This window comes from Sinocyclocheilus rhinocerous, unplaced genomic scaffold (assembly GCF_001515625.1).
Source record: "Sinocyclocheilus rhinocerous isolate Xijiao unplaced genomic scaffold, SAMN03320098_v1.1 scaffold1655, whole genome shotgun sequence".
Classification (NCBI taxonomy): Eukaryota; Metazoa; Chordata; class Actinopteri; order Cypriniformes; family Cyprinidae; genus Sinocyclocheilus; species Sinocyclocheilus rhinocerous.
Window position 1 is genome coordinate 1455765 of NW_015655597.1, and position 25228 is coordinate 1480992.

Below are 25228 nucleotides of genomic sequence, written 5' to 3' on the forward strand. Positions count from 1 at the left end.
CCAGATCTTGAAGCTCTGTGCGAAACATCTTGCACTTCTAGTCAACTCCCCAAATCACCTCTACCTCCCTCTGTCCCCGTCTCTTACCCCATTAGCAAACCCCTACCTGCCTCTTTTACCCCAGCAGCTGTCTCTTCCTCTACCCCTGCTCTTGCACTGTCAACCACTGATTCCCACACAACTGCCCCCTGCTGTTCATCTTCTTCTGCTCGCTCAGGTACTAAACTGCCTATTGCTTGCTTTAAAAGACACATTAATTAGAACTAGTGTAATTGCTAATAGGTCTAACAATTATGATGTACTAGGAGACTTATTTTGCCATTAAATCACGTCTGTGTTTAATAGGTTTTGTCATAACTAATTGTGACCACCACAAGCAACTAGATATATTTTGTTGTTTGCTTTAATTTATGTTGGTCATGTCATGCTGGATAGTCCCACTCACAGGGAACTCTCATTGGTCCAAAATCTCACTCCAGATACTGTTTATTTTCATAAAACTCTATGATGACCTCGGTCACTCATGTAATTTCAAATCAGCAGTTGTCTTTGAAAATGAATTTAATAATCAAAACCAAATAAAAGTCATTATACGTTAATAAAATAATTTAAAATTTAAAATTAAAATGTGCACTGTTTTCCAGAGATACCCAGGGAGCTCAACACACTTACAGAGGAGGATCAAACAAACCCGTTTCTACAAGGTGAATAAGTATTCTTCACTTGTGTCATTAATGATGTAAATGACCTGAAAATGATTGAAAATAAAATAGATTAAGACTGATTAGCTTTTACTTATTTTAATAATTGTTCTGATTCAATTTGCCGTTATGCTCAACAGATTTACTTGCTGAAGAACCGAAGAACTCAGAGCCCAAAACAGACCAGTATCGCTCATCTCGGACTATATGCAGCACTAGCATTGCTAATAAACAATCTCCTTCCTTCCTCCGTCAACCTGAAACCATCAGCACTGAAAGAAAAGAGCTCAAACCTGCCATGGCTGTAAAAAGGTGAGCACTTAAACATTATTTTTTGTTCTGGCATCAAGTATAATTCACTAACATCAATCTTAACTATATAATTAAATACATTTATTATCACCTTTGCAGACGCAGTCTGATTTGCAGAGTTGTATTCAGAATTTAGTGCTTTGTGTGTTTCTGTGTGAAAGTGTGTTAGGCTTCAGATGGACACAAATCCAAATAACCCTTTTAATGAGAAAAATAGTTCCTTAATAACAATAGGGAAATGCATGACCTTGTGATAAGTCTATTTTAAACAGACCATGACATTTGCCTACATCAGCTCTCAGTTTACACTGCAAATGTTTAAACTCTCCGTTGCTTTCCCTCACTACTCCAATCCTGCGTCTGTCTCGTTTGTCCTGTTTTCTCGCCACTAACATCGCTGTGGCACAAACAAAGTGCTTTCTCTAAGGAAAAGTTGCATCTAATCTTACCAAACACCACCATGCTTTGGCCTCTTACCCCATTTTTTGCCAACTTTGACTCCAAGTATCTTTGTCCCCCAGTCTTGGGCCTGTTGGCAAGTCATCATTGAACACATCTGGAGTACAGCCTGTGGAAGCTTCTAGATCTGAGGAACTAGATATTGGAACTGTCTCTCCTCCACACCCATTCTCAGCTCCAGCAACAACACCTCCATCATCAGTGGTTTCCACACACATGGAGAAAAATCAAGTTTTTATAGCAGAGAAACCACCATTGGCTGAGGAAGAACCAGATTTTAAAGTGGCCGATTTCGATAAAATGATCATAACCTCTCAACCCATTAAAGATGTTACTGTTGGCAAATGCCCTGAGAAAGAACCACTCAAAATTGACATTGAACAACCAGTGCAATCCAGTCTGGTTCAAACCTTTTCAATAACCGATGGTGACAAAATAAAGCAACCAAAAAACACAAACATTGAATCAGCAGGGGAAGTTTCTTCAAAAGGGGAACCGAATGTGCAGAATGCAAAGGGTGCTCTGCTTTGTGGTGACCTCAACAAGTCAGACGAGGACAAGATAATAAAGAAATTTGCCTCAGCTGGTGTTATCCCTACAGAACACAATATCCCCAACATTTTATCCAGCTCATCACCTCTAAAGCAAAAACCTACAGATCTTCCCAGGGAAAAAAGTCAAGTGTGGGTGGAAGAAGTCTTTGAATCTAAGTCCAACCATAGTTTGAGAGAGAAGCAGTCCCATAAGGATAATCTGGCCAAGAGTTTGACTATTGAGGAAAGGTGAGTGTGGTACTATTACTCTCATGGTACTATTACTCTCCCAAACTGTGGCAAACTGGAACTTTCCTCTTCTGAGTCACTTCCTGTTTCAATAAACTCATATCTGTCTTCTAATGATGTTCATTTGAATACTTAGGCACATAAAACTCTCTTTGGCATCATGAATAGTTTTAGATAACACATTTTTAGAGATAACACAATTTAAACATACCAACTGACCTCAGTATGAATAGATGAATAGAGGTTATATCTTCTTCCCCAACCACAAAATTACACTTATGTAGAATTACATCATTGACATCATTCTCCAGAAAAAAATATAGATGAACTTCCTAAAGTTTTTACTAAATACTAATTTATCTATATTCCTCTATCTGTAACAATCTTTTTCCTGTCTCATTCTTTTCTTCCCTGTTATTCTCTCAGTCAAAATGAAATGGCCTTAACTCCACCTGAAAGGCCTAGTGTTAGCCTCAAAGCGGCTTCCCCTCAAATATCAGATTTGCCCAAAGAGCTTCCTTTCATTCATCCCCAATCCCTGGAGCCCAAAGTCCTTAAATGCATCTCAGAACAAACTCCAGAAGTCAGTCAACCACCAAAACCAGAGCTGATTTTGAAGAAGCCAGACAACACAGTGTTAACGCAGAAGAGTGTGGAGGTCCATTCACTTGCCCAAGCAGAAGTGCCAATCTGGAGTTCTCTGAAAGAGAATGTAAAGGATCAGGAGGATGAAGCAAGGGATGAGGAAATAAATAAGCACAAAATACCTGACAAGATGCCAAAAGAAGAAAATAAAGCTGAAATGTCCTCAAAAAAATCTTTAGAAGCAGGGTAAGAACCAGTTGGTCTCAAATGTTTAGCCATGGCCGAGTGCTTGCATGCTTGAGTTGTGTTACACATCTCATACCCTCAAATATCAGATTTGCCAAAAGAGCTTCCTTTCATTCATCCCCAATCCCTGGAGCCCAAAGTCCTTAAATGCATCTCAGAACAAACTCCAGCAGTCAGTCAACCACCAAAACCAGAGCTGATTGTGAAGAAGCCAGACAACACAGTGTTAACGCAGAAGAGTGTGGAGGTCCATTCACTTGCCCAAGCAGAAGTGCCAATCTGGAGTTCTCTGAAAGAGAATGTAAAGGATCAGGAGGATGAAGCAAGGGATGAGGAAATAAATAAGCACAAAATACCTGACAAGATGCCAAAAGAAGAAAATAAAGCTGAAATGTCCTCAAAAAAATCTTTAGAAGCAGGGTAAGAACCAGTTGGTCTCAAATGTTTAGCCATGGCCGAGTGCTTGCATGCTTGAGTTGTGTTACACATCTCATACATTTAAGTTTGTTAAAATGGTCTTTTGGGGGTCTTGTACACTGTCATGTGTCAATAAGAGAGTGAGTTTCAACAAGTCATACTTGATTTGAATATAAACTTGTGCTAACATTGGCTTCATATTTATACCAGTGTTATAGCAGGCAAATATACAGTATGTGGATAGAGATTCATTAACGCATGTTTGATCAAAACAAGGTAAGTAAATTGTGACAAACCTTATTCCTTACCTCACAGCGAAGAAAAAGCCGTTATCCAAGTCGAGGATGCTGAGAATCTCCGTATAAATGAACCAGATTCCCAACAGCCGATACCCTCCATTGTCCTTAAACCACATCCAGCTCAGACTATTAAGGAGAAGAAAAAAGAAGCTGTTAAAGTCAGTATACCGGTCCGTATGAAGCCTCTACTTCCTGTGATCTCCCCTGCTGTTGCTGTAAAGGACAAAAGAACTTCAGTGCATCTGGAGGACATTTGCCCTCTGATGCCCAACCTGTCTCTGGATACAGAGTCTGATGGAAATGGTTTAAAGAAAAAGGTCACATTTGAGGAAGAGAGTGTGTTATGGGCTGCGGTAGAGGAGAAAACAAAAGAAAAAAGTGATGAAGTTGTTAGCATGTGCAAGTTGATTCCAGAAAAAGAGGTCCTGGATAGGGGGTAAGTACATGAGGTTTGTTAACTTCACTGCATGGTGTTTTGTGTGGACGTCAGACTATCTGGACTTGCATGGTTTTGACCAGTTTGTCCATGTTTCATTCTGCCTGAGTTTCTAATGTATCTCTATTAGAACTTAAAGTAAACATCTGTTTACATGCTGGGAGTTGAGATGCTAGCGAGAGAACACTGATCTTCAAAGAATATTCTTGTCACTTACACTTTTTGGTCCATGGCAGCCAATGTGGACAAGAAACATCAGAAACCAAGCTGAAGGAGCAAGAGGATTCCTTTGCCTTGTCCCATTCCCACCACAAACTAGATAAAAATGCTAACAGAGAAAGCCAGAGGGAAGATAATATAGAGAAGACCAGTAAAGAGGAAGATTCAGATGATAAGATGCCGAAAACTGGCAGTGAGACTATTTGGGCAACTCAAGCTGGACCTAAAGAAGATCTGAAGACTGTTAGTGTCTGTTCAGGACCCGGACTTGGCCTTGAGCTTGATGTAGGAACAGACAGAAACGTGGACACCTGCATACAGGAACATGACTCAGTTTCTGACCAGGAAGAAGTATCTGTAGGCTTCATACGGGGGATTTTCTGTGTTCTGTATAAAGGGTAAGTGTGGGACGATTCTGAGACGTGCACAGAGCTTCTCTTGTCACGGCATCTGCATGGCTATAATTTCATTTTCCTGAAACACTGAAAGGTTGTTATTAGGTGTGACTGTGCATTTGCAAGGAAGTTTTTGCATCCACACGTATGGTGTCCTGTAGTGATGAGAAGCTTAGCTTAAGGAAGAGCTTGCCTGTTTGATACTGGCTGGTGATTCAAAAAGAGCCCTTTTGCGAATGGAAAGAATTTGTTTTGTCATGGTGTAATGTAATCATATTTAAATGTCCTCATCCTTTAGTTATGAGACCATGACATCAATACTACAGCAGCCAAGCACATCAGAAACCGATGTTAAAGATGACACGATTTTGGATGATCAAGATGGATCTGTGGTCGAAATTCTCCCTCCCGAGGCCTTCTCTGACACCAAAATTGAGCATCCATCCGACGATGAGCCCCAGGAATCAATAATCCAGGATTTGTTACCTTCTGGCGAGTTACAGATAGATATTCAGACCTCCGAGCCTGTGACCATGAGCTTGGTGGAGTGTTTAAAACTGGCTGCCAGAGAAACTCAAAGCGGATCTATGAACTTCAAGACCCAGGATAAAGGAAGCCCTTCTAAACAAAAAACAGCAATTGAGCAAACCCAAATACTGACACCAATAGGAAATGACAAATACATGAAGGTGGAATTGAAGTCTGAGAGTGTGATATCAAATGAAGAGAAGAATGAAGAGCCATGCTTACTTCTGGAGGAAGAAGAAGACATGAATGCTAAGAAAGATGTGCAAAACCTCAGCTATGTGGAAACAGATCATCTGGTGACCGAGGTAGACTTTGAGAAAATAAAAATACAAGAAAGCCCAAAAAGAAATGGGCATGAAGAACTTCTGCCTGGCAAGATAACAGCAGCAGATTTAAGGCCAGTGGCGGAGTCGGAGGGTTCACAGGAGGAGCTGGAGTTTGAACTAGGTCAGGAAGACTTAGGAACAGTGTGGTCTGCTGAGCTATATATGGATGGAGGGTAAGTGCATGGGACATCACCTCTGCCTGCACTGCCTCTCATTTTTATGACCCTCTTTACATGAACGGCACGATTTTGGCAATGTTCCGTCTGGCTGACATTCAAGCATTCTAGTCGTTTCATTACGTTATTCATGTGTGTCTGTGACAAGGGCTGGTGGAGTCTGCATTTGACATCAAGCAGTGCATTTAATGTGTCCTGTGTCCTATGGCCAACAAGTCTTCTAAGAGATGGGTTGGGATACACTATCATACAAAAGTTTGGGGTCAAGTAAGACTATTTTTTAAAGTAATTAGTACTTTTATTCAGCAAGGATGCATTAAATTGATCAAAAGAAAGGGTCAAGGTAGTTATGATGTTACAAATTACTTCAATGTCAAACAAATACTGTTCTATTTCTGTTCATCAAAAATCCCGTTGTCAACATTGTTAACAATAAGAAATGTTTAATTCAGCTTTGCAATCACACTAATAAATTGCATTAAAAATATATTTGAAAAGAAAACAGTTATTTTAAATTATAATAATTGTAATAATTTTTGATCAAATAAATGCAGCCTTGGAGACTTCTTTTTAAAAAAATTTGAAAAATCTTACCAAACCCATATATTTGAGATGTAGTGTATATATTATGAGCATGAAACATTGTGTTGGTTCCTGTTGTTTTGAAACTGGGCTCTCTGTGGTTTTTCCAAAAGGACTAAACAGCAATTTGTTTGTCGCAGCTTGTTTGTCACTGCTGCTGCAAGCTTGCAAAAGTTGTTAGCAGAAAACATTACACGGTGACTGTGGGCTAACGCTGCTGTTTGTAGCCCCCTTCTGGAACTGATTGTGCCATTTTCACTTAATTGCATCTTTACTGAAAAACCTTTGCACGCTATAATAACCAAATTGGTAAGGTGCAACATTTTGATCTCATGTTCTGGTGTTCCATTTCTCACAGACCAGAGGAATCCTCAATACCGCCAATAGTTTTCACAGCCATACAAACACTGGAATCGCCTCTGACTGCCTTTCCACCAGAATCTGGGCCTATATTAAAAGGCACTACACCAACGGAAACTATTTCCCAATCTGCTTGCAAAGTTGTTTCTCTGTGTCAAGACGAGAGTATGCAGTCACCACCCCCAGTGCCTTTACAGGAAGTTGGCCCTGATGCCATCAGTCAAAATAGTAGCTCTGCAGCTGCTAAAAGGCATGTGGTTCCACAATGCGATGAACAAGGAACCACTCCTTCAGATGTAACTATAGAGACAGCAGCTGTAAAGACTGTTGAGATATGCAAAGATGTTGCAAAAGAGACAAGTGAGAATAACTTGTCACCACTAGAGGGAGACAATACCAAAAGCATGTCTATTAACAACACTTCAAAAGTTGAGATGGAAAAAGGGAGCAGCCCAGTCATCACCAAGGCATCAGAAATTATTATTGTAGCAGCCACAGAAAGACCGGAAGACATAAACGTTGATGAGAACGTTGTTTCCGGGAAGGACATTTCTCCAAGGAGCTCAGTGGTCCCATGGCCATTTCCTTCTCCTAAACTCGAAAGACACCGTGAGCCCTCAAAAAGTACAGAAAGTTCCAGTCTAAAGGATGACGACCTCTCGGAGGAGAGCATTCTGTTAGCAAAGATTCGTCAAATGGCAGAAGAAGAGATGGCACAGCCGTCAGCTTCTGCTCCATGCACTAAGAAACGCTTGATCCCCTGCAAGTCTGATTTTGAACTTCCTCCAACTCCTCCCATGCAACTAAATTCCAGCATGAAACTGCCCATGGATGAAATACGACCGAATTTAGATCGGACGGAGATTACAAAAACACTCAGACCTCCACCGTCAGTGATTTCCCCAGAGCAGATAGATGAGAAGATTGACATCAGTAAGTCTCAGACTCCCTCTGTGCCACTGGAGAGCTTTAAATTAGATGATAGCCACAGCGAAGCCAATGCTAGAAATGCTGTTTTAGATGATAATGTCCAGTTAAACAAGCAAGAACAAAACATCCAGCTGGAATGTATGGCAGCTGAAAGGGAGTGCCAAGATACACCAGCTGTTAAGCCCGCAAACCAGACAGAGAACACAGAAACAGAAGCTGAAACTAAGAAGAAGGAAGAACCAGAATTAAGTATTGATAGAAGTGAAGAGGCTCAAATAGAGCAGAATAAGCCACCATCTCCAGTGCCTGATGAATTGTAAGTTTGAGTGGCTTGTAAAGACTAAAATTCAACTGTATTTTGCAATATTATGTTGTTTGACTTTAAGTCTGGAATGACATCTACAGCTCTAAAGGCTGATGCCTAAAAATGTACACCTCTGTGCACAATTTACACTACCGTTCAAAGGTTTGGGGTTGGTAAGATTTTTTTATGTTTTTGAAAGAAGTCAAACCAAAGCTGAATTAATTCGATCAAAAATGCTGTATAAACAGTAATATAGTGAAATGCTATTACAATTTAAAATAAATGTTTTCTATTTTAATAAGTAATTTATTCATGTGAAGGCAAAGCTGAATTATTAGCAGCCATTACTCCAGTCTTTCTAATATGCTGATTTGGTGCTCAAGAAACATTTCTTATTGTCAGTGCTAAAAACAGATGTGCTGCTTAATATTTTTGTGGAAACCGGGATATGTTTTTTCCAGGATTCTTTGATAAACAGAAAGTTCAAAAGAACAGCATTTATTTGAAATAATTATGTGTAATATTGTGAATGTATTTACTGTCAGTTTTGATCAATCCAATGCATCCTAATGGTAATTAAAAGTATTAATTTCTTTAAAAATATATATCTTACATATCTATATGTATATGTAACATCTTACAACTTCTGAACAGTAGTGTAATAACACTGTGTATATTAATATTTGCATGTTTTTTCATTAACCTCAAATCAACACCCAAAATGTTCTAAGCATTGCAGAAAGGGAAACCCTAGCAGAACAAATTCATTTTCACTTTAACACTGAATTTGAAATTTAATTTCAAAACTATGTGAAACAAAAACAATGACGAGGAAGTGTGTATTTATAATAACATGGCAAAATTTGTAAGTCATGTCGGTATGTCTAAAACATTTCCTGTCCTTTTGATAGGTCTAGTCATCCTCAGGAAAAGGAGTCCTCTGCTGTGTCCCCAGAGGCTAAAGGGAGCGAGACGCCATCTAGAAGCCCAGGCAGCATGCAGGTTAATGGCCAGACCACTGCAGATGCATCCCATGTGATTGTGCCTCCAGTGCGCATTAAAAAGAAAATAATTCCACCACCAATGGACCTTGCAATAGTAAAAACAATGGATGAATCAATTAAGGAGGGTTCCGCAGTGCCTGCATGGGATGTAAGTGGCATTTGTTGTTTATGTAAAGTACCTGTTAAAATGTAGACTGTTTATCGCTTTGTCTAAACGCTGTCTAACTCTGTTTTTTTGTCTTTCCATTTGTTACTATACAGTTTGCCAGTCCACTGCCCAGTCCTGGTTTGGTGACCTCCAGTCAGTCCTTGCTGGAGTGGTGTCAAGAGATCACTAGAAACTACAAGGGAGTAAAAATCACAAACTTCAGCACCTCTTGGCGTAACGGCCTGGCGTTCTGTGCCATCTTACATCACTTCCACCCTGAGATAATGTGAGTTTCTGATTCATGTCATTCATTCCCAGCTCAAAGCAAACTCGTAACAGCAAGGACTCACTGGGAGAGGAGGGAAGTGACACTGTGGCTAAGCCAAACGGAGGTCTTGTTCCTCCACCTCGGACTAAACGTGCAGGAAAGGTGGAAGAGAAGGGCAGTAAGGAGACAGAGGGAGGCGTGCAGACTCCTGTGGCCCCACCACGACCAAATGCAGCGGCTTCCAGATCAGGATTCGGGCACATACGAGATGCAGATCTGGTGAAGAAACGGCGGTCGCGACTAAAGAGCGAATCCATGGATGAGACTGATTCAAAGGAGCAGCCAAAGGAGGTAAAAGACATAAAATGTACCCTTTCCTTGCAGTTATGTTTTAATATTTGATCTAATAGTCTTTTCTCTACTAACCTCCGACAGTCAGATAAAGGTGAACTGATAAAAAAATAATAATAATAAAATTAAAATGAACCTTGTTCGTACTTTACAATATAATGTTGTGATGCCTTAATAAACTTAAAATAATTGATTTCAGTATTTTGGAATTTAGAATTTCAATATTGGACATTTATAGCTTATTGTTCATAATATGACAATAATTAATTAATTATAATGAATTATAAAAAAATACTTTTTAATTACTTTTTATATTTGTTATTGTGTATTGACTTAGTTGTTGTTTTCCAGTGACTTTGATGCATTGGAGCCTCACAACATAAAGCATAACAACAAAGCTGTAAGTTTGGTTTAAGCAGATGTTCCACATAAAGACATTCTTTAACCATAAACTAAACCTCATCATTTGTGCTACGCATTTTTTTGCTTCTCTTTTAGGCTTTTGATGGTTTCGCATCACTGGGAATATCTCGTCTGCTGGAGCCCTCAGACATGGTGCTTCTCTCTGTGCCAGATCGTTTGATTGTCATGACGTACTTGTGCCAAATCCGTGCACACTTCACTGGGCAGGAGCTGAGTGTGTTACAGATAGAGCAGAACAACAGTCAGTCCAGCTATGCAGTAGCCAGTCCAAACCAAGGGTCGGATGTACAAGCAGCAGCCAGATTCTGTGCAGAGAGGCTCCAGGCTGGAGCCCTGTCAGGAGAGAGTAACAGCAAGGACTCACTGGGAGAGGAGGGAAGTGACACTGTGGCTAAGCCAAACGGAGGTCTTGTTCCTCCACCTCGGACTAAACGTGCAGGAAAGGTGGAAGAGAAGGGCAGTAAGGAGACAGAGGGAGGCGTGCAGACTCCTGTGGCCCCACCACGACCAAATGCAGCGGCTTCCAGATCAGGATTCGGGCACATACGAGATGCAGATCTGGTGAAGAAACGGCGGTCGCGACTAAAGAGCGAATCCATGGATGAGACTGATTCAAAGGAGCAGCCAAAGGAGGTAAAAGACATAAAATGTACCCTTTCCTTGCAGTTATGTTTTAATATTTGATCTAATAGTCTTTTCTCTACTAACCTCCGACAGTCAGATAAAGGTGAACTGACAGCTGAAGGAACTAATGGCTCAACAGCTGCCAGAGAAAGTGCTGAAACTGGTAACCTTCCTAAACAGCTTCCTAATATCTAAAAAATGATTGAACTTGGAAAGATTTGGTATTTTACGCTCTGATTTACACTTATATTTTGCCATTTAATGTGTGCTTGCAGAACCTCAGGAAGCAAACCAAGATGTTAAATCAGCAGAGAGTGAGACAATGGTCAGTATGCCCTCACTATTTGAGACAATTAAAGTGTTTCATCTTTTATGTAATTTTTTGATAACTTCAAAGCCTGTGGTTTTAAAAGAAAATTTGCCAATTTGCATGTCAAGTATTTAGAAAATATCTTTCTGAGTTTACAGTAATCGTCATAATTCTCTAATTCTGGGGCCAGATTCACAAAACATTCTTAAGAATAAAACTGCTATTTTTTCCTTGTTTTCTAACTTAAGAATATGGTTATGAATATTTTGTATTGCCAAAAACATTTCTTAACATTTCATAGAAATGGTTCTTACATTTTTTCTTTAGATTGTTTTAAAGATAAAACATATTAAATTGATTTCCTGAAAAGAATGTTCTGAAAATTCATTGTAAATTACTTTCTAAAGTTAGCATAACCTCAAACTTGTCTTAAATCCCCAAAGATAAGATGTTTAAATTTATTTATTGGGTCATTTTAAATATTAAACAGTACAACATTATTATGAATATTATGATCACAGTACTCTGCAAGCAGTGCAAAAAGACAGACAGGTGTTTGTCATGAAGCCATTAAGCTGATCAATGAATCTTTGCCTAGACCCGGCATACAGTCAGATAACACCAAAGCCATTTTCCTCTTAAGAAAAAAAAGAAAATAGAGGGGGGAAGGGTAAGAAAATATCTGAGAAGAATTTTTCAAGAATTTCAGAAACATTCTAACAAACTACTTCATTCTTAAGAAGAATTTCGAGAATCCAGCTCTTGACTCACAAGCTCTTACCATCCCATGTTTAATTTCCTTGTTTTATAAACCTTTTAGTTAAATCAAGCCTGTCTTTTCCTCTCCATTATCTTTGTGCATCATTGTCTGTTTGTGTCTTTTATCAATGTTGGTCTGTATCTGGCTCTATCCATCTCTCTTTCTCTCAATCTCCATTCCTTTCCGCTGTCTTTTCCTCTCTCTGTCTGTATTGCTCTCGTCTGGTTTTATATATGTGTCCCTGTGGTACTTCCTGGCCAGTGTCTGCAGGACACCAATCAATATGTGTTGAGTGAACTTCAGGCCCTGGAAACTGAACAGAAGCACATAGACAGCAGAGCTGCAGTCGTGGAGAAAAGACTACGAAAGATCATGGAGACGGGTAAGAAAAACACTCATATAGAGTGAAGGAGAGAATGAAGTTGATTTCAAGTTAACTCTTGAAATGCAGCATGATATACCACATTATCTGCTTAACAGGAAGTGATAAAGATGAAGAAGAGAAGCTGATTCAGGAATGGTTCACTCTGGTCAACAAGAAGAATGCTCTGATCAGGAGACAGGACAATCTTGAGCTGCTGTATGTACTGATATGTAAGACACAATCAGTGCGCACTGTCAGCCACATCAATAAATATTCATGATGTTACACTTGCAGGCAAGAAGAGCAGGATTTAGAAAGAAGATTTGAGCTGCTAACCCGAGAGCTCAGAGCCATGATGGCTATTGAAGGTAAGCCATTTAACTTTAAACTAAGAGTTACTGAAAAAAAAAAGATATTCATTTTGAGATTTGCTAGATAACAGTTATTAAAGTAGTGTTTTTAAAGCTTAAGTTGAGTGGCAAAGGTAATATAAATGTAAAAAATAATTAACATAGTTCATTATTCAGTTATCTAATATCAGCCTATATGCTACCGATATATTGTGCATCTGTATTCTACACATTGCATATTTTCATTTGTCATGTTAATTCCTCAGATTGAATTAACTGAAAAAAAACTGAAAAAGGTTGAAGGTTCCAATTAATACCAATGTTAATTTTGAATTCTGCCATTATTTATTGTGTATTTTACACTATATTTATTCAACATTATTAAAAAACACACAGCCACAAAATAGAAGAAAGAACATCAACTTGGCTCATATATTAGTCTATTAATGCTTTAAACTTTTACCGACATATTTCCTCTGTGGCTGCAGCTGTAATAGTCAGTATTTCATCACTGTACCATCATATCACTAATATCCATATTTCATCCATCAGACTGGCAGAAAACTCAGGCCCAGCAGCACAGAGAACAGCTACTGCTACAGGAACTGGTGTCACTGGTCAACAAGCGGGACGAGCTAGTCAGAGACATGGATGCAAAAGAGAGAGGGTGAGTCTAGTCACAGTGTTTTGTTGCACTGGAATGGTGAGTTGTAGAAATTAGACTCTACATACACATGCACTGAATGTATTTTGAATGTGCAGGGCTTTGGAGGAGGATGAGAGATTGGAGAGAGGTCTGGAGGCAAGACGTAGAAAATACAGCAATAAGGAAAAGTGTGTTCTTCAATGAAGAAACTTGAATTCTTCTGAAAACTGTGGCTCACTGCACCAGAGATTATTTAAATGACTTGGACTACACCAGGACATTAGTGTGCCTTCTTTTCACTTTCAGAGACATTTGGCTTAAATGTGAAGCCCTTCCTCAAAACATCTTAAAGATCTCAGTGACATCTCAGTGGGATATAAAACATGTCCAGTGTAGATCAGACAAGTTATTCCCTAAAAGTTTGCACAACGTTTTGAAGGTTTTCCAAGGTTGCACTGGTTAAGAGTTTGGTATTTTAAGCAATATTACTTTAAATCTGAAAATCTGAGAGAAGGTCTTTATTGTTTTATTGGAAAATAAACAAACAGCCTTCACACACCTGCATGGTTGCAGACAGTTGAACTGAATACAAGAAATAAGAAGAAGAAAAGGGAAAAATTCTGCACACATTTGTAGGTTGCAAGAAATCCAATATTTATTGAGACTTCTGTCACACAACCTTAGTCAGGATTTTTTTTTTCCTGAAGAAAATAAAACATTGCTCAATAAATAATAGATTTCTTTCAAGCTGCAGCAGTGAGCAGGGTTTTCTCACCTTTGTTGTTGTTTTTTTGTATTTAAGATGTATCGAACAGACAAAGAGACTTGCGCCAAAGTTTGCTGTTTTTACATTATTTATTTAAGTGTGCTGTTTCCTGGTATGCCAACATGTCTCTGTTGGGCTGTTGTCTTGTATTAGCTGCAAATTATATTCTCTGATGTTTTATCAGACAATATATGTCTCCAAATGAATGTATTGATAAAGTTATTTTGCATTGCAGTGCCTTTAGAGGTTTAATACCTTTTGAAAGGGGGCTTTTTATATAAAATGTACCCATTCTGTATCTTTGTGTTTTAAACCTTGAAAGCTAACTCAAAATGAAAAATATTTATGGGCTGTTTTATAGATATACAAAAAGTATTTTGTCTGTCTGTACTCTTTTTGATAATTAAATGTGTAATTCATTCCTATTTTAAGATTTAGGGTGTTTTATTCAATAAAGTTTGATGCTGTTTGAATTTTAATCTATGGTTTTTCTGCCTAAAACATGGGAGGGAGATAAACACACACATGCACACACACACATATAGCTTATAATGTAAATTACAAATTAAAAAATGTGCATATATATAATTTATTTTACATTTTACATCAGGCTGGAGGCCCCGAGGGTCCAACACCACACAGATACACATTTGATCCATGTGTATATCAGCTCATCTACAAAATCAACATATTTATGCACAAATATATGCACAAAATTACATATGCATGGATCCCACCACTAGGCGGCGAAAGCGGGTAAGAATAGTGGCGCATCATCATCATCATCATCATCCGTCACTGCCGCACCTGCGCGGCTTGTAAAACCAGAGAGGAGAGAAGAGGCGTAAAGTCAGATTGGGTTGATTTTATAAGGAGGTCTGGAAACGGTCCACAAAGGCTTATCAAAACTCAGAGATCCTCTTTTTATTGCTACTATTCCAGACTAAATACTGGCTCAAGAGTTTGCGCTCAGCCGGTGAACAGTAGGCGACCCAGAGCGCTTCTACCAGCTGGACAAACAATAACAATCCCTTTGCTGTCACATCATGAACCCTGAATAGTAAGTCGTGAGAACTATAAACATTTATGACCGCCTCATAATTTCCTTTAACCTTTCGTTGGCAGGTCAACCAAAATTCCTATGCAGTTGTTGATCAATTTATATAATAATTAAATAGCAAATAGTATTGTGTTACGGTTGTTACTTAAAGCAGTTGTCATGGTTGCAGACTGCACAATAGTTGCTCTGTAAAAAAAAACGTATGTATGATAGATATATTTGTATATTATATATTTAACTTTATTATTTTTTAATTATTATTATTATTATTATTAAATAATTATAAATAGAATTATATCATATTTAATATTAGTATTATATGAGCTATATGAGAGAATATATTTTATATATAAAATGAAGATCTCAGAACTGTTTTAAAACTATTTGTTTTTGCATATTTCCACAGTGACTACTTATTCAAGCTTCTTCTGATTGGAGATTCTGGAGTTGGAAAATCTTGCATTCTATTGCGTTTTGCAGTAAGCGTTTTTTTTTTTTTGCAACAGCATCTTTGGATATGAATGATCTCTGACCGTGTGTGGTTGAAATATGATTGATTTTTCTTTTCCAGGACGACACCTACACCGAGAGTTTCATCAGCACAATCGGAGTGGATTTCAAGATCCGAACTATTGAGTTGGATGGGAAAACTATTAAACTGCAGATAGTGAGTTTGTAGACTTTAGAATTCAACTTAAGCGTGTCATTTAATGGGATACTTCAGTTAAATGAGTCATGTGCATGTTTACAGTGGGACACCGCTGGACAGGAGAGATTCCGCACGATTACGTCCAGCTACTACAGAGGAGCTCATGGGATCATTGTTGTGTACGATGTTACGGATCAGGTTTGTGAGACTCCTTTCTAAAAAATTCACATCTGTACATGAAACATTTATGGCTACTGTTTAAAATGAAGGTTTACCTCTCAAATGTAAACGAAACTGCACACATTCTTAAAAGTTTAATGCTGGTGTCTTTTCAGGAATCCTACAACAACGTGAAACAGTGGCTGAAAGAAATCGATCGCTATGCAAGTGAGAATGTCAACAAACTACTTGTAGGAAACAAGTGTGACCTCACTCCAAAAAAAGTTGTGGACTACACTACAGCTAAGGTTGGTTGGTAGGGAACTAATGAACTTCCTTTTTAAACTAGTTAAAGGAATAATTCACTCAAAAATGCAAATTTGCTGAAAATGAACTCCCCCTCAGGCCATCCAAGATGTAGATGAGTTTGTTTCTACACTGGAACAGATTTGGAGAAGTTTTAAATTGTATCACTTGCTGACCAGTGGATCCTCTGCAGTGAATGGGTGCCGTAAGAATGAGAGTCCAAACAGCCACAAATAATCCACAAGTAATCCACATGACTCCAGTCCATCCATTCATTTCTTTTGAAGTGAAACTCCATCAAGATGTTTTAACTTTTAAATTGTTGCTTCTGGCAAAATACTAGTCCATAATCCATAATAATGCTTCCTTCAGTGAAAATGTTGTCTTGTTGGATAACTTGTGGATTATTGTGATGTTTTTATCAAACTCTCATTTTGACGACACCCATTCACTGCAGAGGATCCACTGGTGAGGTAAGTTATGTCATTTCTACACCAAACACTTTATAGTTATACTTTAACTGAAAACACAAAGATTGGTCTTCTCTCTCCCACACATTTTTTCAGGAGTTCGCTGACTCTCTTGGCATACCTTTCCTTGAGACGAGTGCCAAAAATGCCACGAACGTGGAGCAGGCCTTCATGACCATGGCAGAGGAGATAAAGAAGCGCATGAGACCAGGGACTTCGGGGGGTTCAGAGAAACCTGATCTTAAAATTGAAAGCACCCCGGTGCAGCAGTCAGGCAGCGGGTGCTGTTAGATCACTGTCGTATGTTCTCAGGGAGAGTGATGAGCAGGACTGGACACTGATGAGCATTGTGTAGAGGTGGCCACTGTGGAAATTAATGACATACTGTCTCCTACATGGTGCTCAATAAAGTTTGAACTCATTACTGTTGTTTAACAAAGAAACATTCATGGCTCTTCCCATATTTTCGTTGTGTTTGAAAATAAGATTAAAGCACAGGTACACACTGATTCAGGTATTTGCCTGAAAAATGAAGGTGAAAATGGTCCAGATCACTGTGTTAATAGCTGTTAACTTTCACAATTGACCCAATCATATGAAAATTCCTAAACAATGAACTGGGATTCGCAGCTCGCTAAAGCGGTGCCTTTTCTTGTTCGTGCTTTCAAGAAGATCAGGTGGTTGAGTGGTCATTGCTGGGATCAGCATGGTAAAGCAGGGACTCTCCAACATTCTCATATGGAGTTTTACTGTGGTTCTGTTCAAATAAACAATGTTGTTTTGTGTGTATTAATTTGCTTCTACTTTCATTTTTGTTTGTGTTTATTATCCCATATAAAGGGAGCTTAGAAGGGTAGTTTATTGCTATTAGAATGGATGTCACGTTGCTCCAAACCTGCAGAACGCAAAATATTTTGAAGATGTTTTCATCTCAAGTCAATGGGATCATCATCATTGGATCTCATTGTATGAACAGAAACATTTTTGAACATATCTGCTTTTGTGTTCCACAGAAGAAAGTCAACCATACAGGTTTGTAACGACATAAGTAAATGATAACAGCTTTTTTTATTTTTATTTTTTTGAGTGAACAGTGTATTTTAGAGGCTTTAATTATTATTGAGAAAACACGGCTGGGGACTGCTAGCTAGCTTTTATTATTATTTATTGAGTATGGTGTGTTAAGAATGCAATAACCATCCATTTATTTTTTTATTTTGTTGCTCTTTTAAAAAGTTAATTAAATAAAAAATAATAATTTAAATTAAAATACAAATGTAATTTTTGTAGTTATTTAAATATAATTGCAAATATATATATTATATATATATATATATATATATATATATATATAGGGGGTGGGGATAAAAGCGTCTGCTAAATGATTAAAAGTAAAAGTAAAAGTAAATAGATAGAAATAAATTTAATATAATTTAAACACAAATGTTATTTACTGCTCAGTCATTTAAAACTTATCGATTATTTAAAAGTAAACTTAAACTGCTGGTTTGGGTCAAAATGGTCCCTGCCCCAACACACACACACATTGTTGATCATTCCTACAGCCATGTAAACATCCATTCTTATTTAAATGAATGCACTGAACTGACTGTGATATTTTATGTAAAAATGGTCTGAAGAACAATGTACTCAACGTTTCGAATATCTCCAATTCACACCTTGCGATCGCGATTCAAGCCACTCCCACAGCAATTCACTACTAAAAGCCATGATGATCAATACGACCATTCTACATAGAGACAACAGTCAACAGAGACAACAGTGCGTATTACAAGAATGGAAAGTGGGTGCAGGAGTGGTCCAGAACCACGAAGAAGGAAAAATAAAGATACTGAAGAGCCAGGTTGGTGTCCATTCTTGATATTCTCTAAACTTCTTACATTAAGTTAGCAAAGCTTAAGTGGTCATAATAAAAGCAAAGATGTACCATAATAAATACACAATGTATGGAACTTGAGAATGGCAGAGATTTCATAAAAGCCTTCCACTTTATTTAATTTCATGCTTGAATTCATTTTTAGACAATTGACAAATGATGTGCTCATTTTTTGATAACAGAACAAAAGTCTTCCAGTTGCTCACAGCCTGAAAACAACAAAACAGGAGCCCAAAAAATGTTCCCCTGTCCTCAGTGTGGAAAGAGCTTTACACAAAAAGGAAACCTTAGGATTCACTTTAGGATTCACTCTGGGGAGAAGCCGTTCGAATGTCATCTGTGTGGCAAGAGTTTCTCAGATCCAAGAAATCTCAGAGATCACCGGCTCTCTCACTCTGGAGAAAGAGTGTTTGACTGTGATCAGTGCGGCAAAAAATTTATGTTTGCAGCACACCTGAAGAGACACCTGAGAATCCATACAAATGATAAGCCATACTTGTGCTCCATTTGTGGACAGAGTTATTCACGCATGGACCATTTTAAAGAGCACCAGAAATTACATGCCAATGTGCGAGCACATGTGTGCTCTGAGTGTGGGAGTTCCTTTAATTTAGCCAGCCACTTGAAAGACCACCAAAAACTTCACACTGGAGAGAAACCTTACAAGTGTTCACACTGCGGAAAGAGTTTCTCGCAGTCAGGATCTATGAAAAAACATGAGAGAATTCATACAGGAGTGAAGGCATACATTTGCCCTTCATGTGGGAGAGCCTTCTGTCAGTCAAGTGCCCTGCTGAATCATATAAAAAAACATTGCCCAAAGTTGTCACAGTGAGAAAAATAAATAATGGAGAAAAAAAAAAAAAAAAAAAAAAACTGTTTAATTAAGGGTAGCAAGAACACTCGTTCAGTATGATTGACATGAGCAACCTTGTCAATCTATGTATCACTGTTAAATAAAATACTATCTTGATCTGTTCGTGTTTTGCCATTTTATTTTTTCTTCCAGGAAAAATTATTTCTGTTGAGGTAGGGTAGGCCTTAAGTTTAGGATTTTAGGAGGGTGAAAATGTTTATTTTAGCGGACTTAAGTGCTTCCTGGAACACATATAATAGATCACTGTCCACAAAATGTATGATTAGCGACTGAATTCACTCATTACCATGGGCAGATCAATGAGAAACTGTTGGTACAATAAAGACTATGCTCTTTCTTTATGTAGTGGTATAGTGTAAACAAAACAATAGTAGATTCCCTTATTCCCCTAATAGACTTAATTTCCCCCCAAAACACCATAGTAAAAAAGCAAAAAACAACTTGTAATGGAATGGAATAACAATGTATGATTTACAATTCAAAATGCAACTAGGCTATATGCAGTGACTATTAAAATAACTTCAAAAACATCTTTATTATTTAGTTTATGCAACCGAAAGCAGCAGCAGATGGCATTAACTCATGGCAATGATGAGAATGAATCACGTGGACCACTAACAGACTTGGCGTTGGCGCCGCACAGAAATAATTAAAACCTAGAGAGGAGATGAGAGTCTTCTAGTATGAAGCCCATTTCGTTTATGAATCAGCAGAGACCAAATGTGAATTCATCAGTTTAACCCTTGTCGCAGAGATAAAATAGTTATTTTATTCAATATAAGTCATATATGAATGAATGACGACCAGTAACTGCCTCGTCATTTAGAATAGAATTTAAATATCTTTATCCAAATGTTTTAGGTGTAAAGCATGTTTTGGTTTTCATTTTTATTTGTTTTTAATTTTTTATATTTATTAAAAGCAAATACATCGCTTCTATAAAGCATTCAAGTTTATTTATGTGTTGTTGAGGATAAATTTACTACATTTCCTAGTGTCAACTGAAAAAACTGCATTTTGGGCTGTAGTGCGCCCTCTTTTGGCGAGTCATAGTGCGGCGCTTCTACAGGCATGAAGCTTCTTCCAGGTTGTTGCTGATTTCACTGGTGGGCGCTGTTTGAAGAACATTATCCAGCTGCGCTGCTGCTGCCGTCATACTCTCAGCTTTTTATGTAACTTAATCCCCCCAAATATTGATGCTTTCAGTCTGTTTTGATCGAGAAAGAAGCTTCTGAAACGAAGGACAGTGTCTCGGTATGTTGCTGTATGTAGTTTGGTGTCCGGCAAGTTACTGGAGTAGCTAAGTTAGCTAACGTTAGCCAGTCAGAATAGGGACGTCAGCTGTATTTTTTTTTTCTTTTAATTCACTACTTTTTTGATAATATTACCGTATTTTAATAAAGTATAGTAAACAAGGTGATGTTTAGGGTACAAATAGCGAAAGCAAACTGTAAAACATACAATACTTCAGGAACTTAAAAGTTGCTGCGTTAGCCTTCAGTATTTATTCAAACTTGTTGATGCTTATGACGGATAATTTTGCTTTGAAAACTACTATCCAACTGATGAGTTTTTCTTCAGTTTATGCTTAGTTTGTACAGAATATACCAATAACAATTAGCGGAAGTCTCTTAAATAAAAATGCTTTGTGTTTCCTACTCAGTACTTGTGTTTGTTTCTGGATTAGATGGAGGGAGATGATGACGACTTCCCCCTTGATCCATCAGAGCACTCTCATTCCCAGCGGGGAAGTGTGGCTTCCTCAGTCACCAGAGGTCGGTTCTCTGTTCCTCTCTGGATCTGATGTCACTGGACTGGAGGTCGTGATCTGATCATTGTTGACCTCACATGATCATTTGTCCCTCTTGTGTTTCTCCAGCTCAGGATTTGTTGGTGTACTTGGCGAGCGACAGTGCGGTGCACTTGACTTTGGAGGGTCTCGGCTGTATGAATGCGCAGGAGCTCGGCCGCAATGTCCGAGAAGCCCTCAACATTCCCAACTCTGCCATAGATGTGTTCGCTTTCTGGTTCTGCTCTCCTTTGCTTGGTAATGATCGTTCTTTTGTGCTCTGGTCAGATGTCAGACTGATACAGAATCTATGAGCTTTTTGTAATTAGGTTATGAAGAAGGGCAAGCACAATGATGGCATTTACAATCTCTGTGGCTGAATTGCAAGTGAAGCGTTAGGAGGGTACATCAGGAAGTCCTGAGGGCATCAGTGCCACCCGCTGGCATTTGTGGATTATTTGATGTCTTTTTAAACAAGGGCAGCTTTTTACTTATTAAGGTCTGGAATGCACTACATGACTTTTATAACCGGTACAGATTTTAAAACACTAGGCATCATATACTTGCCAATTCTTTAATAGCTACAAAGAAAAACTGTGCATCACATACTTAACAACTGAGGATCACACGCTACCAGATTTCAAATAGATCCAAACACAAACTCGCACAGAAACATGCAGCTCATTTCTATGAGACACCTGACAAATTAAAGCAATATGCATAAAATAAAATAAAAATAATAAAAAACTGTAATCTGTCAACTCTTACTGCCCAAAATCTGCAGACTGGCACCGACTTTCGGCTACTACTATCAGCTCATCCAGACTGAAAATCAGGGCAAAATTCTGGTCAAAAGTTGTGTGTTCTGTTCCAACCTTTAGTTAGACATACAGTCTTATTGATTAACAGAGGAAATACGCCCTAGCGTTTTATCATCATATTTTTTTTATGGAGTCCTTCTTATTGTTTCCCACCTTTAGTCTCATTTTGTTGTGATATGTTTGAACAGACCTGCAGTTGAAACCGAAACATTTGCCCTACAAGCTGTGTCGTCAGTGGCAGGACCTGCTGTACCGTTTTACTGAGGCCCCCGCAGAAGACATTTCTCAAGGTATGCTTGTGTGTTTAATTTTGTACATTTCGCTTCATTTGAAAGTTTAGGTGTTTATCAATAACACATTTCTGTATTTTTCAGATGAGCCGTGTCTTCTGTTCAAAAGAAATGTTTTTTATTCCAGGTCAAAAGAACTTCAGGTATTGAAAGTTTTTTTTGGGGGGAAAAATTAAGATTCTCTTATTTACTCACCCTCATGTATTTCCAAACTTATGTATGACTTTATTTCCTTTCGGAGGCCAGTGGGGCCCAACACAGTCAACTGCACAACAAAATAAGATATTTTGAAGAATTTTTCAGTGTCTTTTGTCCATATAATTAAAGTTAATAGGGTTCAGTACAGTGTTGGACCCCAGTGACTTTCATTATATGGACACTGAGAAATTCTTCAAAATATATATATTTTTATTTTACTTTAGAAAGTAAGTCATACAGGTTTGGAACAACATGAGGTGATGACACATTTAGGTGAACTATCCCTTTAAGCCCAGTGCACACATTGCGTTTTTCTTTGTCTATTAAGAGGTTTGCTTGTCAGATTAATATGCAATATGACCCCAGAGAGATCTTGCACAAAAGCCAAGGCACATGCACAGTGTCAAATGCCTTGCATGTCAGACTGTGCAACACTGTATCAAAGACTTTGGACCTGATTGAGTATTTGTGTCTGGAGTTATTAGACTGGCCAGTGGAGGTCATGGACTGCTTATCATTAAGAGTGATCATAGCATAAAACGTCCCAAAGAGATTTATGTGACATATCAATCATATAGACAAGCAAAATCTTTTACAATTCCCGATGTTTACCTCAGACGTCCAGTGTGCACCAGGCTTTACCATAAACTGCCATTACCCTATAAGACTGTGGTTTTCAAGCGTTTTGACTTGAAGACCCATGTAGGCTAAGATATCTTTAGCAATTATGGCAAAGCTGATTTTTTAATTTATTAACAGAAATTGAATTAATGATATATTAAATTAATGCATTTTAAAATTAATTTTGTGATTCCATGATGTGAATTTATGTTGTGTAACATCTTTATTTTGTAATGTCAGCTTGAAGATGAAGGAGTGTTAAGGCTACTTTATGACGAGGCCAAGATGAATATCTTGGAGGGTCGTTACCCCTGTGACCCTGAACACTGGCTGAAATTGGGAGCTTTGTCCTGTGCCATTGAGCTGGGGACTGGGCTTGATGACCAGGCTCTAACAGCAGCAATCAGGTGACCTTCTCTGCTCCTACATCAGGGATCAGATGGTTAATGTAAAGTTGAGGTTTCACTTCCCTTTTTGTCCATTTTTTTTTATTTTCAATGTTTGGTTACACTTTATTTTGAGGTATTGACACAAATAAGTTCCGAGTAATGTAAATTATCAACATGTAGAATTAGGGTTTGGTTTAGGATTATTTGCTTTAATTATGCATAATTTACTGCATTTACATTTATGCATTTACTAGATGCTTTTATCCAAAGCAACTTACAAAAGGGGAACAAAACTTTACAGATTTAATTATTAGCTTTTCATCAGCCTCCCAGTTAAGGAATCCTGTCCTAGAATTAATTGGTTCACTATTATAGTATAATTTGTTATTGACTAATTTGCTGTAAATTAATTTCAGTTTCTACCTGTAATATTATTCCAGAGAGAAGAAGCTGTCCTCATTCCTACCGGCCCACGCTGCATTAGGAGGAGGAGGTTTTCTATCCACACTGAGGGGGAGAGGAGGGAGGAATGCAGAGATGGAGCAAAATCTTATAAAGGAGTATCGTTCAGTCTGCTCCTCTGCTGCCACTGGCTCCAGTCAGGAGCCCATCGCTCTGCTGCGCCAGTACCTCAGGAGCTGCCACACTCTGCCTTACTATGGGTACTATTACTGCAAGTGGAAAGTTGTTCGAATATGAAGTGTCTGAGCCTTACATGTGTGTATTTTTGCAGATGTGCTTTCTTCATGGGTGAGATAGACAAGCCAGCACAGGGCCTCCTTCACAGAGGTGGCCGTAAGGCTGTGAGTGTGGGCATCAGTCTGGAAGGAGTATATGTCATGGATGTGAAAGAGAAGCATGTCCTCCTGGGCCTCAAGTTCAGTGAGCTTTCCTGGGATCACAGCTACCCAGAGACAGAGGGAGACACACACATCCTCTGGCTGGAGTTTGATGGGGAGGAGGCTGGCGTGCCTGTCAATAAATTATTAAAGATTTATTCAAAACAGGTGAGCACACAATGATTTATGTTGTTGTGTTTGACAGTGTAAGCAAGCATATATTTAAAATGTATTATAGCAATAAAATTAAAATATTTGCATTTTAATATTATCAAATTATTTTCATAAATATATTCCATCAAACAAATTAATATTTTCATTCAAGGATACATTAAATTGGTCAAAAGAGACCTACAAATATTTATAATGTAACAAAAGTTTCAAATAAATGCTGTTCATCTTTTTATTTATCAAGGAATCCTCAAAAAAATGTGTCAGTTTCCACAAAAATATTAAGCAGAACAACTGTTTTCAACATAAGATATTTTTCTTGAGAAATGCTTAATAAGAAATGTTTCTTGAGCAGCAAATCGGCATTTTAGAATGATTTCTGAAGGATCAGGTGACACTGAAGACTGGAGTAATGATGCTGGTTCAGCTTTGCCATCACAGGATTAAATTGCATTTATATAGAAAAGAGTTGTTGTAAATGTAATAATTTTTCACAATATTACTGTTTTTACTATATTTTTGATTACTGACCCCAAACTTTAGAACGGTTTTATGTATGAATTATGTATGTATGTATAAATTTTCATGATATACTTATGTATTACATATTTACTTATTTAT

General features: G+C 38.1%; 4 protein-coding genes and 1 long non-coding RNA gene across 5 annotated transcripts in view; 4 read left to right on the forward strand and 1 right to left on the reverse strand.

The window, feature by feature from the left end:
- LOC107718753 (uncharacterized) overlaps positions 1–14450 on the forward strand; it is a 26646-nt gene extending 12196 nt beyond the window's left edge. The window contains exons 11-29 of the mRNA XM_016525978.1: positions 645–704; positions 842–1013; positions 1535–2254; positions 2681–3085; positions 3818–4237; positions 4474–4854; positions 5150–5878; positions 6822–8069; positions 8969–9209; positions 9323–9495; positions 10180–10228; positions 10327–10884; positions 10969–11038; positions 11151–11200; positions 12207–12327; positions 12426–12525; positions 12604–12677; positions 13212–13326; positions 13422–14450. Of these exons, the coding sequence (XP_016381464.1) occupies positions 645–704; positions 842–1013; positions 1535–2254; positions 2681–3085; positions 3818–4237; positions 4474–4854; positions 5150–5878; positions 6822–8069; positions 8969–9209; positions 9323–9495; positions 10180–10228; positions 10327–10884; positions 10969–11038; positions 11151–11200; positions 12207–12327; positions 12426–12525; positions 12604–12677; positions 13212–13326; positions 13422–13509 (5774 nt within the window). The 3' untranslated portion in view covers positions 13510–14450. The remainder of the gene's footprint in view (positions 1–644; positions 705–841; positions 1014–1534; positions 2255–2680; positions 3086–3817; positions 4238–4473; positions 4855–5149; positions 5879–6821; positions 8070–8968; positions 9210–9322; positions 9496–10179; positions 10229–10326; positions 10885–10968; positions 11039–11150; positions 11201–12206; positions 12328–12425; positions 12526–12603; positions 12678–13211; positions 13327–13421) is intronic.
- A 386-nt stretch (positions 14451–14836) lies between these two features.
- On the forward strand, positions 14837–17503 carry LOC107718795 (ras-related protein Rab-1A-like). Its single transcript, XM_016526022.1, has 6 exons — positions 14837–15131; positions 15538–15610; positions 15703–15798; positions 15883–15978; positions 16116–16247; positions 16812–17503. The coding sequence occupies exons 1-6, from the start codon at positions 15118–15120 to the stop codon at positions 17004–17006; spliced, it is 606 nt and encodes a 201-aa protein (XP_016381508.1). The 5' UTR covers positions 14837–15117; the 3' UTR covers positions 17007–17503.
- A 1347-nt stretch (positions 17504–18850) lies between these two features.
- On the forward strand, positions 18851–19447 carry LOC107718787 (gastrula zinc finger protein XlCGF7.1). The gene has a single exon (XM_016526013.1). It carries the CDS (start codon positions 18851–18853, stop codon positions 19445–19447), a length of 597 nt encoding a protein of 198 aa, XP_016381499.1.
- A 1114-nt stretch (positions 19448–20561) lies between these two features.
- The window catches only part of LOC107718757 (putative FERM domain-containing protein FRMD8P1), a 6869-nt gene continuing 2202 nt past the window's right edge, over positions 20562–25228 (forward strand). Inside the window, exons 1-8 of the mRNA XM_016525982.1 lie at positions 20562–20743; positions 21177–21264; positions 21369–21536; positions 22288–22389; positions 22474–22532; positions 23449–23615; positions 24038–24259; positions 24331–24604. Coding sequence (XP_016381468.1) covers positions 21177–21264; positions 21369–21536; positions 22288–22389; positions 22474–22532; positions 23449–23615; positions 24038–24259; positions 24331–24604 — 1080 coding nt within the window. The 5' untranslated portion in view covers positions 20562–20743. The remainder of the gene's footprint in view (positions 20744–21176; positions 21265–21368; positions 21537–22287; positions 22390–22473; positions 22533–23448; positions 23616–24037; positions 24260–24330; positions 24605–25228) is intronic.
- On the reverse strand, positions 23565–24411 carry LOC107718763 (uncharacterized). Its single transcript, XR_001637445.1, has 3 exons — positions 24313–24411; positions 24021–24104; positions 23565–23631 (listed from the first exon to the last, which is right to left on the reverse strand). It is a non-coding gene; the product is annotated as an uncharacterized LOC107718763 (long non-coding RNA).

Bases quoted from the DNA above. Each gene is read 5' to 3' on its own strand.
- LOC107718795 (XM_016526022.1), top strand. The intron at 15,611-15,702 runs GTAAGCGTTTTT...TTTCTTTTCCAG, and splicing joins GCATTCTATTGCGTTTTGCA to GACGACACCTACACCGAGAG. The intron at 15,979-16,115 runs GTTTGTGAGACT...GTGTCTTTTCAG, and splicing joins TGTACGATGTTACGGATCAG to GAATCCTACAACAACGTGAA.
- LOC107718787 (XM_016526013.1), top strand. From the start codon at position 18,851: ATGTTCCCCTGTCCTCAGTGTGGAAAGAGCTTTACACAAAAAGGAAAC.